General features: G+C 35.4%; 1 protein-coding gene across 1 annotated transcript in view; it reads right to left on the bottom strand.

The window, feature by feature from the left end:
• LOC132561786 (serine-protein kinase ATM-like) overlaps positions 1–13,936 on the bottom strand; it is a 48,407-nt gene that overhangs the window by 27,727 nt on the left and 6,744 nt on the right. The window contains exons 9-31 of the mRNA XM_060226485.1: positions 13,650–13,728; positions 13,345–13,499; positions 12,579–12,686; positions 12,302–12,427; positions 10,901–11,828; positions 10,270–10,465; positions 9,557–9,777; positions 9,139–9,221; positions 8,712–8,876; positions 8,165–8,383; positions 7,769–7,874; positions 7,215–7,385; positions 6,895–7,055; positions 6,464–6,716; positions 5,675–5,781; positions 5,304–5,430; positions 4,725–4,939; positions 4,387–4,486; positions 3,221–3,298; positions 2,717–2,875; positions 2,277–2,412; positions 1,334–1,592; positions 390–537 (exon numbers count right to left, since the gene is read on the bottom strand). Of these exons, the coding sequence (XP_060082468.1) occupies positions 390–537; positions 1,334–1,592; positions 2,277–2,412; positions 2,717–2,875; positions 3,221–3,298; positions 4,387–4,486; positions 4,725–4,939; positions 5,304–5,430; positions 5,675–5,781; positions 6,464–6,716; positions 6,895–7,055; positions 7,215–7,385; positions 7,769–7,874; positions 8,165–8,383; positions 8,712–8,876; positions 9,139–9,221; positions 9,557–9,777; positions 10,270–10,465; positions 10,901–11,828; positions 12,302–12,427; positions 12,579–12,686; positions 13,345–13,499; positions 13,650–13,728 (4,300 nt within the window). The remainder of the gene's footprint in view (positions 1–389; positions 538–1,333; positions 1,593–2,276; positions 2,413–2,716; positions 2,876–3,220; positions 3,299–4,386; positions 4,487–4,724; positions 4,940–5,303; positions 5,431–5,674; positions 5,782–6,463; positions 6,717–6,894; positions 7,056–7,214; positions 7,386–7,768; positions 7,875–8,164; positions 8,384–8,711; positions 8,877–9,138; positions 9,222–9,556; positions 9,778–10,269; positions 10,466–10,900; positions 11,829–12,301; positions 12,428–12,578; positions 12,687–13,344; positions 13,500–13,649; positions 13,729–13,936) is intronic.

Genomic DNA, 13,936 nt, shown 5'->3' with positions numbered 1-13,936 from the left:
AAACTACAACAATTATTTCTGTGAGAGATAGAAATTTAAATACTTTGTACACTTCTTATGAAATTAAAGTTTCCTTTAGGAGTTATGAAACTTAAGTTGACAAAAGAGACTTGCTGACAACCATACTGCATTTCAGATGATGAAAGTTTCTAGCATATATTGTCAAATTATTGGCAAAAACCAAACATTCTTTCCATGGAAAAACAGACGCATCAACCATTGAAATTCTGACCAGAGAAGCAAAATTTAAAGCAAGAGATTTAAGTAAGAGATCATTTTATGAATTTAGCTTGATGGGTTGCAAAAAACTTGTTTTTGTAATTTCTCTATCTTGGCAGGAAAGGTCTTGACTCAGAAGGGATGTAGATATTTGAGATGATGGTCCTTACCTTTTTCTTGACTCTGAAGGGATGTAGATATTCTATGAGGTGGTCCTTATCACTGACTTTCTCCTTGTAGATGGTGGCGAAGTCTGTACCAGTATTTGTACACAACATTGACTTGAGGACATGCGAGGCAGCCTCTACTATATCAACACTGTACATGGAGAACACAGAAAATGGAGCTGTTTCTTAGCCAATCAAATCACAGCAACTTGCAATAACAATATGACAGCACCTCCATTAAGTGAATGAAAGTTATTTAATGAGGAATACATCAATCATTTCTAAAGGCTAGTGTGTTAAACATGTTTCAAGTATTTCACATCACTGTACATCCATCTAATCGCCTAATATAAATGCTCAAAACTATGCTACAGCCATCATGCCTATCGGTGTACTGAAACAGGAGCTGTTTATCATCATTTCTTGTTTCCTTTTTATTGTGATTTCATCTGAAAAATGTCGTTTCACTAAGATTCAGTATTGAATTAACTATGTAATTATTTGAATATGGGGAAATGTAAGCCACGATAAAAACTGTTATCCATTTTGTTATTTTCCAAGTACATGAAACTAAAAATGCAGTGAAAATTTGAAGTGAAAGCTGAAATATATGTTATGCTTTAGGACTACTCTATGAATAGTGGGTGAAGACAAACATCTGTACTGGAGAGAGAAAACGACTGTGGACTAAAGTTTTGCTGCATACCTTATTAAGTATTTTGACCTTTTTTTTTCATTTCTCTTTTTTGCAATTTTAAGTATGTTTTTGCTTTTGTAAATAACAAAAACATGATCCAACATTATTATTTTATTTATCTTTGTTGATGAAGAAATATATTATCTTTGCCGATAAAGAACTTTATTTATATTTGTTGATGAAGAATTTTCTTTATTTTTGTTGATGAAGAATTTTATCTATCTTTGTTGATGAATAAGGTTTTGCTTACTCTTGATCAACCAGGTATGTGTTGAGTGTATGGAATATAACACAATAGTTCTGGAGGTATGTGTCCTCTTCAAACACCTCCTTAGCCTCTCGTAAACATGCCAATTCTGTCACATCTGGTAGAGCAACTGTTGCCATGTTAACAGGACCAATCTTTCCTAAACACTGTGTAACCTTGTCCTTGACCCTGTCTCCAGAGGTCAAGGCCATGTAGACCAGTTTACAAACCAGTTTACATAGAAGATTATCTGTTGATTTATCTGTTACAAATAAAAGAAATAGATTTATCAATGATCAATGAAACAATTATTCATTACTGGGAGTAAAGCGAATTGATTTATCTGTTATGATTAAACAAGAATATATCAATCTATAGTCCACAAAACAGGATACATTCTCCTCTTGGAATCAAATAGAACATATTTATCTGTAGAGAATAAAGGAGCATAGCAGAATATATTTATCTGAGGGGAATAAAAAAGATAGATTTCTTTGCGTAAATCTAAATAGCATAGATCTACAGTATGCAAAAATAATAAAACAGCTACAGGTATATACTTATCTGTGAATAGGTTGATAAAGCGAATAAATTTGTTTCAGTATATAAGCCTATTTTTGTGGAGAATAAAAAAAACTGATCAGAGATGGAACAATCTTTGCAGTTTAACACCCTCATCTCGGATGACTGTATTGACAAGAACTGTCCAAGGCAAACGAATCATGAAAGGCCAGAAATAGGTGAAACAGGAAGAAAGGGTTGATTTGTAAGTTTATGATATATCAAGGCATTCATACGGACATGAACATTTCTACCTAATTAATAAACACCAGACACAATTAGCATTAGATACAATAAATACCAGACATTATAAACACGAGGTGTAAAATTTGAGGTGAAGAGTTTGTTTTAGTACCACATTACAGATAGTGACAGTGAGTTGCACCTTGTTCCTCTCTGGCCAGCACTAGGACCTCAGATTTTTGGGAGTGTAACTTCTGTGAAAGATGCTGAAGTCCCTCAATCCTGCTCTCTGAATGACCACCAGTCATCTCACACACTGACAGAAAATGTTCTATTTCCTATCAAAATGAAAATATCACAGATCTGTCACAAATATATCTTCAATAAAACAAAATTTCTTTGAAGTATGTTGTGAATGAAACAGAATCAATGTGAGAGATCAAAAATAAAGAATGAACAATACATAATACAAATCATGTGAGCTAAATTGTATCACACTTTAGATTTTCTAGAAATAATGGCTGTTACCTGTTTTAGTGAAAAGGTGCCCCTAATGAACTTAAAAGTCTGTTGTAGGTAACAGCTAATCAGGTGAGCTAAATTGTAACCCACTCAAGTTTTTCTAAAAATAGTGACTGTTACCTGTTTAAGTGAAAAGGTGCCTCCTGCAAACTTGAGTCTGTTGTAGGTAACAAGCAGCTGTGAGAACACCTCTGTGTTGGGGAAGGGGTCAAGTGATATGATACCCTGCTTTAGAACGGCATAGTTGTCCAAAATCACCAAACGTAGCAAACCAGCTGCCTAAAGATTTGTCAAAACAAGTAAGCTCAGGAATTACTATTAGTCTTTAAAAAAATCATAAAAATGCATATTTCAAATGACTTTTGTTTACCCGGTAATATGCAAAGTTTTAAGCTAGAGAAGGACTAAAGAACATGTCTGGGCAAAATATAAATATGAGATGACTTAAAAGAACATGCAAGCTTAGATTCAAAGTACCAGACACATCTAGAATATCAGTGTAAGATACAGTTTGTGTATTGTATTTTTTAGCCACTGATATCTTCCAATATGACTTTTTTTTCATTTAAATCAGACGTGAAACATCGTGAAAAAAAGCCTGGACAGTAACTGTGAAGCACTAACCTCTTCTCCCACTATCCCAGAACTTTCAGCAATTGGAACAAGGCTGCTCACAAAAAATGTCAGGTACTTCTCAAATTCCTGTAAAAGTATGACATCACTTGAAACTATCCTTCAGAAACAAAAACTGAAGTCACATGAAGCACAGACTCGTTTTGATTTTAAAAGTAATATAAGCTCAAGTGAATTTGAAGCAAAGTTTTAAATTAAATTCCCCTATAAACAAGATATTATAAAGTATATATATATATATATATATGTATATATAAAAATACTTCAGATACCTATCAACAGAATAATCTTATTTTGATGTAAAGTCAGCTTACAAAAAAAGCTACCAGTGTCAACAGAAATGTTGGATATGTAACGGAACATGGATTATGTAGGTGATACACATACACCAGTGTAAATCTTCATACAAACAACACACATACATGAGTGTAGATCTTCATACAGGTGACACATATATATGAGTGTAGATCTCCATACAGATGACACACATACATGAATGTAGATCTCCATACAGGTGACACATATACATGAGTGTAGATCTCCATACAGATGACACACATACCTGAGTGTAGATCTCCATACAGATGACACACATACCCGAGTGTCAATCTCCATACAGATGACACACATACCTGAGTGTAGATCTCCATACAGATAACACACATACATGAGTGTAGATCTCCATACAGGTGACACACATACATGAGTGTAGAGCACCATACAGATGACACACATACCTGAGAACAGATCTCCATACATGTGACACACATACATGAGTGTAGATCTCCATACAGATGACACACATACATGAGTGTAGATCTCCATACAGGTGACACACATACATGAGTGTAGATCTCCATACAGATGACACACATACATAAGTGTAGATCACCATACAGATGACACACATACCTGAGAACAGATCTCCATACATGTGACACACATACATGAGTGTAGATCACCATACAGATGACACACATACCTGAGAACAGATCTCCATACATGTGACACACATACATGAGTGTAGATCTCCATACAGATGACACACATACATGAGTGTAGATCTCCATACAGATGACACACATACATGAGTGTAGATCTCCATACAGATGACACACATACATGAGTGTAGATCTCCATACAGGTGGAAAACTTACCTGAGAACAGATCTCCATACAGGTGACACAAAGGTCTCTCAGAAGCTCCAGAGCCATACAGGCAATATTCTCCCTGTAGGCCACTTCCTCAGTCACTGGGCTGTGGAGACACCAACTTGTCATTAGGAAGACATTCACTATTTAAATCAATATTTCTTTCACATTTTGATAAAATTTGACTATTTGTATTGGAATGTATCATCTGAGGTTACATGGTAATAGTGACATCAACATAAAAGAAAGTTAATTTTTGGCAGCAGCCTTAACTTCAGATTTGACTGTTTACAGACACTGTATCCTTGAGGATAAGCATAAATTGACACATGACCTTGACCTACCTGTTCACAGACACCATGTCCTTGAGGATATATATAAGCCGGTACATGACCTCCCTCATAATGAAGGCCCAGTTTCCCCCCAGCTGGCCATCAAACTCCTTAAAAAGGAGTTTACAGAAAAGGCGGTACATCATCAGAATGCGACGCTTGTCATGAAGTCTGTGTTCTTTGGTCAGCTTGATAGCCAATTCTAACAGTATCTTTTGTATCTGGTCCTAAAACACACATAAACATCACAAAACTTGCTTGAGTTATGTACCATACAGCCAATGCTAACAGTTCTATCTTATCAAATCTGTCATTTTCACACACAAATATGTAAGACAAACTGATCATGTAATAATTATTTGCCAATTAACTTTCTAAACCAAAACCTGAAGAACCAGGAAAACTGTTCTTCCTCATGGTTTTCACGTTAGACAGGATCAATAAGAAACTATGAATATTGTGAGAGATTATGATGCTAATTTCAAAATATTTCTGGATGTAAAGCCCTTTATTGTATTAAACAGGCATTACTTTGCTGAGATTTCAGGGACATATAATTTTTAAATAGAGATTTATCTCCTGTCAACTTACATGTTTACGGGACAGGACATCTATCAGTGACTTGTTGTTACTGGAGAAGCTTTGTGTAAGGTAGTCCAAGGTTGACTTAATCATGTAGGTATTAAAACAGGGAGGGTTGGGCTCCGGCTCCATATCCCTGGAAACCAAAAAAATCAGAGTCATAAAATAGGTCAGGAGGAGCAAGGTTGACTTTGCTACGATGGAACATCACAAAAAAAATGTCATGGTATCAGTATCATCATCACAGAAGAATAGATATATGAATGATGATCTTTAAAACGCCTTTACTAACAAATGGCCCGATAATGTTAATCGTTATGAAGAAGAATATCTGCGATACCTAAGTATCTCCTTACGCAATCCTTTTCAAGTGATATTACCTTATAATACCTGTCTGAATAAACTTGTCAGTATCTGTGTCATACAAACACATGAGGATGTTGACGACGATCTCATCTAGGTTGCTCACAATAGTCGTTTCTAACACCTGTAAACAACAGGTAACCGTTAATATCAACAGAAGAACCAACAGAAGACGTAATACAGCACTCTCTCAAATATCTAATTAATATATATATAATAAAAAAATAGAAATTAACTCTCACCTTTTCACTTAATATACTGCCATGTTTTCAAATGGTGACTTCTGTTCACAGTATAACAGATTTATTCATCAATGTTTATTTTTTTGCTATTTAAGAATGTATGGGGAATATTGAAATGGGTAATTTTAACTGAGAAAGACGAACATTATATATTTTCAGTTCCTACTCTTCAGTGGAGAAAATATGACATGGTTAAAACTGGATTTTCTAGATATCATACGAAAATGTGAAATTTCTTAGTGGCATATCACATCATTACTGTTAAGTTATATTATAACCTGACATTATGACCATGATGAGAATGGTTGCATGTATGTCAATAACATGTTAATATACTTATACAATTTTTGTAAAATTTTGAAAAAAAAAAAAAACCAAAAAACAAAAAAAAAAAAAAAAAAAATAAAAAAAAAAAAAAAAAAAAAACAACAACAAACAAACATATATAATACTTCCACCATTGGAAAACTGAAAACTGTCCTCGTATGACCCTGGCAAGTGCAAGGATCTTAAACCCCATATAAACAGAACAAATTCCTCCAGAAGCATCCCCAATACTTCTACCTCTCTTGTTGCCTCCTGTGACAGTAAATCATAACATTGCGTAGCTTGGGCTGTCCGCCGCCTCACAGTCTCATCTCCTGACATCTCTCCCAGACGTGTGGCTGCAAATAATGGCAGGATGTGGACCACTGTTTTAGGGATACACAACGTCAATGTCTCTGTCCAGTCCTTTCCCATAGCAACTACTATCTCCTTGGCATTGTCCATCTTCTTCTTCATAATCAATTCTGGTATTAAAATTTTGTAATGGTCCCTGGTGGTAGGAGTAGAAAAAAAATACTTAGATCCCTATGAAACAACCTGAAAATGTGTTGCAAATGCAAAGTGAGTTCTGACTGATTTTTTGAAAAAGAATATTTCCTGAATAATCTTCAAAAGAAAATAATGGCTAAGCATCAGGAAATAGATTGTGATGTTAAAATTTACAATACCTGTAGAAGTGCTGTTTAGTGTCACAAAAGGCCATCTGATGTGGGAACTCTGTGACAGGGTAGCCGAGTCCCAACCACTGGTGCACTAGGTATGGAAGGTGGTCAGCCATGAAAGTGTGACCATCTTTGAAGCGGAGAATTTTAGAAACCTTCTGGATTATCTACAACAGTAGATTGCAGTAATCAGAGAAACTATATGTATACATTTGTATGTCACTAAAATACTTCAGAATACATTTTTGAAGCATACTTTGTGTTCGTAAAAAAACCTAACCCACATATCTAAGTAATTAAGATTAAGACAGATTCCAGTCACTTACGTTTTGAATTTGTTTAATTTCCACATCATTTTCCTTGATGAGTTGACACAGAGCAAACATTGCCTTCTTCTCACAGACTGGACTGATACACATAATGTTTCCCAAAGTTGTTAGCACGCTCCCTGTCCTGTTCTCACGCTCATCGTGGGCACGCTCTGGAGTCAACCGTCCCTGTCATAGACACATCACCAAAATACACTCATTGATGGGAGACTTGTCTATATCTGATGTCATAATATGTTTTATCACACACGTGTAATACACAAAAATCTTCCATAGGTGTATTCACTGAATATCATTCTTGGTACTTTCTCAATATTTTCTTAAATACCTCTCATTACACATGCTTTAAACAGCAACAATAAAAGATTTTTTTCCCATTTGAACTGGATAGACACTCTGAATACTAGCTCATATATAACTATACACCTGCTCTCCAGCAGGAAAAAGGGGACAAATTGAGTCTAGATTTTAAATTTCAATTGGTAAATTCAATTCTTCATAAAATCATCTCTATTGACATTAATCATGCAGCTGTGCATTATGAGCCAAACCTGAAAATCCAAGCTTTCATTGATGATCTCATAGATTTTATCGAATGCCTTGTCCTGTTCTACCCTGTCTCGTGGAACCTTTCTTTCTTGTCCAACCATAAACATCCTGAAGCAGAAAGAAAGGTTAATTTTACACACGTACGTCATATAAATCCCAACACAAATCTTGTAACTACAAATCCACAAACGACCTTAAACTAGTAGTTTTTAATATCAATTAAAACTTAATATCTAAATTTTGAAACTTTTAGCTGAAATGTAGTTTAAACAGCATTTAATCAGAAATAGTGGATTTAATACTTTTTCATGTGCAAGGATCATGAGAATTGTACACAAGTAACAATCCTACCCCATCCTGACCTACAAGACATTCAAGATAAATATTACTGTACTTACTGTATTATGCCTTGGGCAGCATACATCCTCACAGAGTGGGCGGGGTCAGACAGGTACTGCATGAACAATAGATCTATTGGTGTGTTACCTGTATTCTCGTTATCACGAGGTATGGACAGGTGAACCCATCTCTTCTCAGGATCAACCTGTAGGAGCTGCATGATACACTTGGCAATTGCCAGTCTCACTTTACAGCAATACTCGTCATCCTGTAACTTCCTGTAAATAAACAAACAATTGTCAACCTTACTTTACAACAATACTGGTCATCCTGTAACTTTCTGTTAATAAACAATAACCAGCCTTTTTTTTTTCACAGCAAACTGGCCATTCTGTAACTTCCTGTAAATAAACAGAAAATTGCCAGTCTAACTTTACAACAATACTGGTCATCCTGTAACTTCATGTTAATTGAAGAACAAACGATTACCTGATATTTCATAACAACAATATATCAATACTTTTCTACGAGGTGTTAGGACACAAAATATGTAATGTTAAGAATGTAGAGAATTGTTAAGTAGATGATTTAGACAAATCCACTGACCAGAAAGCTGACAACAAGCTGATGGTTGTATCACGACACTCAAGCTTGGTTTTGGTAGGCAGATCCTCGTCCTCATCATCGGCCAGTCGCCTAGCAACGTGTCCAAGGAGTTCAAGACAAGTGAAACTCACATTCTGGTCTTTCCGTTGTACCTTGGCAACTTGTCTGAGAGAAACATTAGATATCAACAGCCTTAGACAGCAGCTGACAGTGGTGATTTCAGAACAAATTACACAAAAATGTGCACCTTTCACTTTCTCTGCTGGTCAATGATAGTTTCACATGGAAAAATCTGGAATGATTTATTGTTGGGAAATCCTAATAGATCATTAAGGATGAAATTTGCAATGAAAAACAATTAAAATAATTCAAATTCTACCCCAATTCAAATAACACCAGATTCTATTTGTGTATTACTATTCAGTACCTGATAGCGCCCACCATATTATCTAGATCTAAGTCTCCTAGCTGTTGACACGGGCGGGTCAGACAAGTCATCATCTCTTTCATCTGTATATACAGAGGCACAAAACAGTATTTCATTAATCAACAGTAAACATTTTATTTTACAAATCAAGAGTTTAAAAACTTAAAGGACAAGACAACTATAGAAAAGAAATAGATGAGATCAGCCAAAACAAGGACTGGGCAATTATAGAAAAGGAACGGATCAGATTAGCTGAAAAATTCAAAGCAAGATTTCCAGGCAAATATATGTCTTAGTCATTTTTTTCAAATATACAACTGGTTTTAAAAGTGCCTTAATAGAAATGAAATACTGAATGACAATGGTTTATTTGTGGAAGTTGAATGAAACTCATGTAGAGAAAATTACAGATTCTTACCAACTGAAGGTCTACAGCCTTATGGGGGTCAAAACTGTCCTCCCCCAGTAGTTCTCCTAGCTTTTCCTTGACAACACTTGGGTCTGTGTCTGTGTGAAAGGGTGTGGCCTGTCTCATCTCCATAGTATCAAACCCTGCCCACAGACAAAGGACGCCTGCAGCATCCACTCTCACTCTCTGAGCATCCGTCAACACAGTAGGTGATAGAAGGCTCTGAAAATCTGCACCATGTATCATTATGTTAAGCACTGATCACCTTACTATAGCCATCATGTAGAATGCTTCGGGGGCCAAAAAGTTTACCTGTAGATCAAATTCAGTTAGTGGGCTATTACAGGACAATGAATCAGTACTAAATTGAAAATATTGAACAGCAACTATACTTCATTGTTTGTCAACTGAAAATTTCCATGAGGAGAATGAATCTAATAATATATTATATTTATTGGATCTAAGGAGATTTCCTTAGGACATGTACAGGTGAAAATATAGATTAAGGAAATGGATGACTTAGAGGATTGTCTACAGATTACTTTATGGATGAACTTTGTAAAAAAGTCTATCTACGTAGGTAGACAACAGAGTGATATAAAACGAAATGTATACATGTATACAACTGTACATCATAACGACAAAAGGTAATTGATATATTAATTATAAACAAAGATAAATAAAACAAAGAGAATTTATTTTGTTTGTATCGACACACTTACCATCCCCTTGTTTGGCTGCCTCATCCAAATCCTGTGAATCTCCAAAACCATCATCACAACCAAGGTCATCTGTGGTGTCCTTAACAGATGTGTCGTCAAACTCAAGATCCATATCATCAAAGTCCTCTAGAATCCTTCCTCTCCGTGATGTTCTGTCTTGACTTGTGCTAGTATCATGCTTAGTTCTTTTAGAAACCTAAGAAATAAATGCTTATAATATTTATCTAAAGAATTCTGGATTTTACATCCTGGTGTGAAGGCAGAATTACCATCAAATTTCAAATCATAGGTGAAGTGTTTCTTGTAAATCAATTCCAACAATATCGAAGTGTTACAAGAATTCTACATCAGGAATTCAACAATTTGTAACACAGAGATATTATGGTTACAGAAAGTGTTACTCTATAAGCTTATCTCCGAGGAACAGGTTATGGGGACACATTATGGAAAAAATCTTTACATCCGATATTCATTAACAAAATCATATTTTGAGGACAATTTTTTTTTTTTATAGAGCATTAAGTTGAAAAAATGATATTTTTAATAATGAACTTGAATAAAAACTTTATGTGTAGATGTACAACTAGATATGAGCTTTGTCCTTTTTTGTATACTGGTGCAGGTTTCTTACTGTAACTACAGCCATATTAAGGAGAGTGTCTACAGCCTTGGCTGGCATTAGAGAGCGGACTAGTCTGGCAACTATGATCCCTGCACTGTCTGATTCCTCCCATTCTAACATCACCCGTAACCATGGCAACACACTCACAAGCTCCACTGCGCCATGATTCTGATGAATATCGTTTATAAACGTTCCAATTTTCCTAAGAACAGATTTCAATACACTTAATATATCCATTGAAGCCAAATTGTCTTTTGAAACAAGTTCATATTTTAGCAACCAGTATATAAATTTGGTGATTTGACATGCTTCCTTTGCTAGAGACTGTGTGTCTACAGCCTGTGGTTCTGAGAACTCCAGCAAAGAGTTAACATTTTCTTTCATGTTTTCCTCAATTCGTCTCAACAATACAGACAGTAGAACACTTTCCTTGCTTCCAACATCTTTGTTCTGAGTCGTTAATTGTCTGCTATATAACGGAAAGTCGTGAGAAGATTCTAGATATATTCTTTCAAGGTCTGTTACAAAATCTTTCTCCTCGGGTGGAACAAACATTAGACACGATGGATTTTTCATCACAAGTAATGTTAACACCTGTCCTACTAAACCAGGGTCAAGGTCATATTTAGGCTTGGTTGCCATGGTTCCATCAATAACAAGACGTGGAGGCAGTAGCCATTCCAGAAGTTGCATTCTAAGTGGATATAACTGTTGACCATCAGTTGCCATGGAACTGAGGAGACTAGGCTGATAATTTTCTGGGAGGCTCTTTGTCATCAGGTAGGTGATGAGGAACTGTACTGCACCATCAGTGGGGTTTGAAATGGAGGGCAGGAAGAGATTCCATATATCTCTTTCACAAGGCACTAGTTCACTTCTCAGCATCTCTGTCAGAAGCTTGAAACTTGGTTCTACAGCATTCTGTAGACTTAAGGCTCTGTGAAAAATCAAATGTGTTTATCATTTTATAGAGGTGTACCCGAGGCAATCATTAGTAAAATATATCAATATCATCAAAAACATTTCAAGGGTTCTAAGGTTTTTACTGCAACATGTTGTTGTGTTTCTTGCCTAATTCTTAAAGATCACAACTGAAAACAAAATCATCATGTTGAATAGAATAGCTTGAATAAGCATTAATCTGTAACTTGAGTTCTTCAGTAAGTGCAGCCCCCAGATATTGTGTATTTGCACTGTTATAATGACACTGTCTTAAGTCATATAAGGTATAACTGGTGTATATAGAGTTACACAAATTACCACACGACTTTTCTTCAACCAATGATGACAAGATGACTAGTATTGCTACAACACGATACCTACACGAGTTATCACAGAGGCTTAAATGGGGTTTTTTTTTGTATATTTAATGATATTATGGTTTTGCAACAAAATATAAATTATACTTACCTGAGAGTAGAAGCCCAAACTTTTTTCCAGATAGTCATACAGGTGTCCTGGCTGACCTGTGGGAGAGTGACCGGGTACCGTACAAAACACAGAAGGCAGTCGAGGAGGTGACCCATCAGATCATTTCTGTAAAACAGTACAGTTTGCTAATCTTAAATATCACATTCAAAAAAGGCTTCTTTTCTTTTAAGTATATAGGTTTTAGACAATGAGTATCCTATATAGTGTTATTGTTTAAACAGACTTGAGATTTAACAGTTTGAAGATGTCCACAAACCTTTTACACTGGGCCAGTAGCTGAGACAGACAGTGTAGATACTGTGGAAACTCGTCCTCTGGGAAGCTGCTCGGGTATTTCTCAATCACACGCTTTGTCAGTTGTAGCCTATAGAATTAAAAATTTATATTTCAAATCTTTCTGGAGGGAAAAGTGGAGTAACTGTGGCAATTTCATAATAGCAAAATGTCACTTCATTTTTCAAAATCTATTTTTATCATAATAATTTTGTTCTTGGAATTCTCATGAGTTGGATGCTTCTACAGTTATTAGAATCTACCTCCTCCTCAAAATCTCCGTATGAAGATTTTAATGAGATGACACTGGGTAATTCGGAACCAAATCTGCTAAGAGGTTCTCAAGACATAAAATTGATTTAAAACAGGATAGAAGGTGAAAGAATGGATGGACGTGATATTACTCTATACACTTTCGTAAGATAGGCAGGGATATAGAAATTGAGAATCAAAGTGGACCAGTAAAATACAAACCAGGATTCTTACATTTTGTAAAGAGTGTTCCTATGTGATAATTCTACACATCCACAGGTCAACAGTAATAGTTTTTTAAAAATGATGTATTGATGTTCACCAAACAGGCTATTCACTAATATCAGCAATTATCTCTACATTACAGTGTTTCCTATTCACTAATATCAGCAATTATCACTACATTACAGTGTTTCCCTGTTGATGTTTTACCGTTTTCACAAATATTTCAAATTTGTGTTATCTATATCCAATGGATGAAGGGTACATAATCTCACCATGGCACCAGTTGCTGGCTCTGTCCTAGGGAGCTTAAATTATCCCGAATGGCATGCCATCCCGATTCTAAGCGTCGTTTCTTACTCCTTGGACCCTGATCTGATGATTCTTCAACCTGCGTTATCTCCAGCTCCCGGCTGTCTACCTCAAACAGCTGCCAAGACATTTATAGAAAGAAGTGATTGATGCATGAAACATAAAGTTAAATATGTTTTCTTTCAAATATTTCAATTATACAATTCAGTTTAATTTCATCATTAAGATATTTCATTTCGAAATATTGAAAAAAAGTTTTAAGAGTTACCTGGTGACATAAGTCGGCAGCTAGGTTGATGTAGGCTGGTGACAACTCTGTTTCTCTGGACTGGAACACATCTCTAGCACTTCAAAACAGTCAACATTTTATGATAATATTTACTAGGAGTTGTGATGATGGTGAGATACTGACAGAATTAGCATTGTGTATCTTTATCAAATATCCAAATTATCAAAATTAAACACCTACAAGTTTATAATATCTAGAAGTAATAGAATAAAATCTCCACTCTAATCTACCTCTCTTACAGAATTGAATTTACTGTCTAACTAAAT

Source organism: Ylistrum balloti, unplaced genomic scaffold (genome assembly GCF_031769215.1).
Source record: "Ylistrum balloti isolate Yb309-2 unplaced genomic scaffold, AGI_CSIRO_Ybal_v1 Utg371278, whole genome shotgun sequence".
Classification (NCBI taxonomy): Eukaryota; Metazoa; Mollusca; class Bivalvia; order Pectinida; family Pectinidae; genus Ylistrum; species Ylistrum balloti.
The sequence above is the reverse complement of the archived record's forward strand: the minus strand, read 5'-3'. Positions and strand labels throughout refer to the sequence as shown.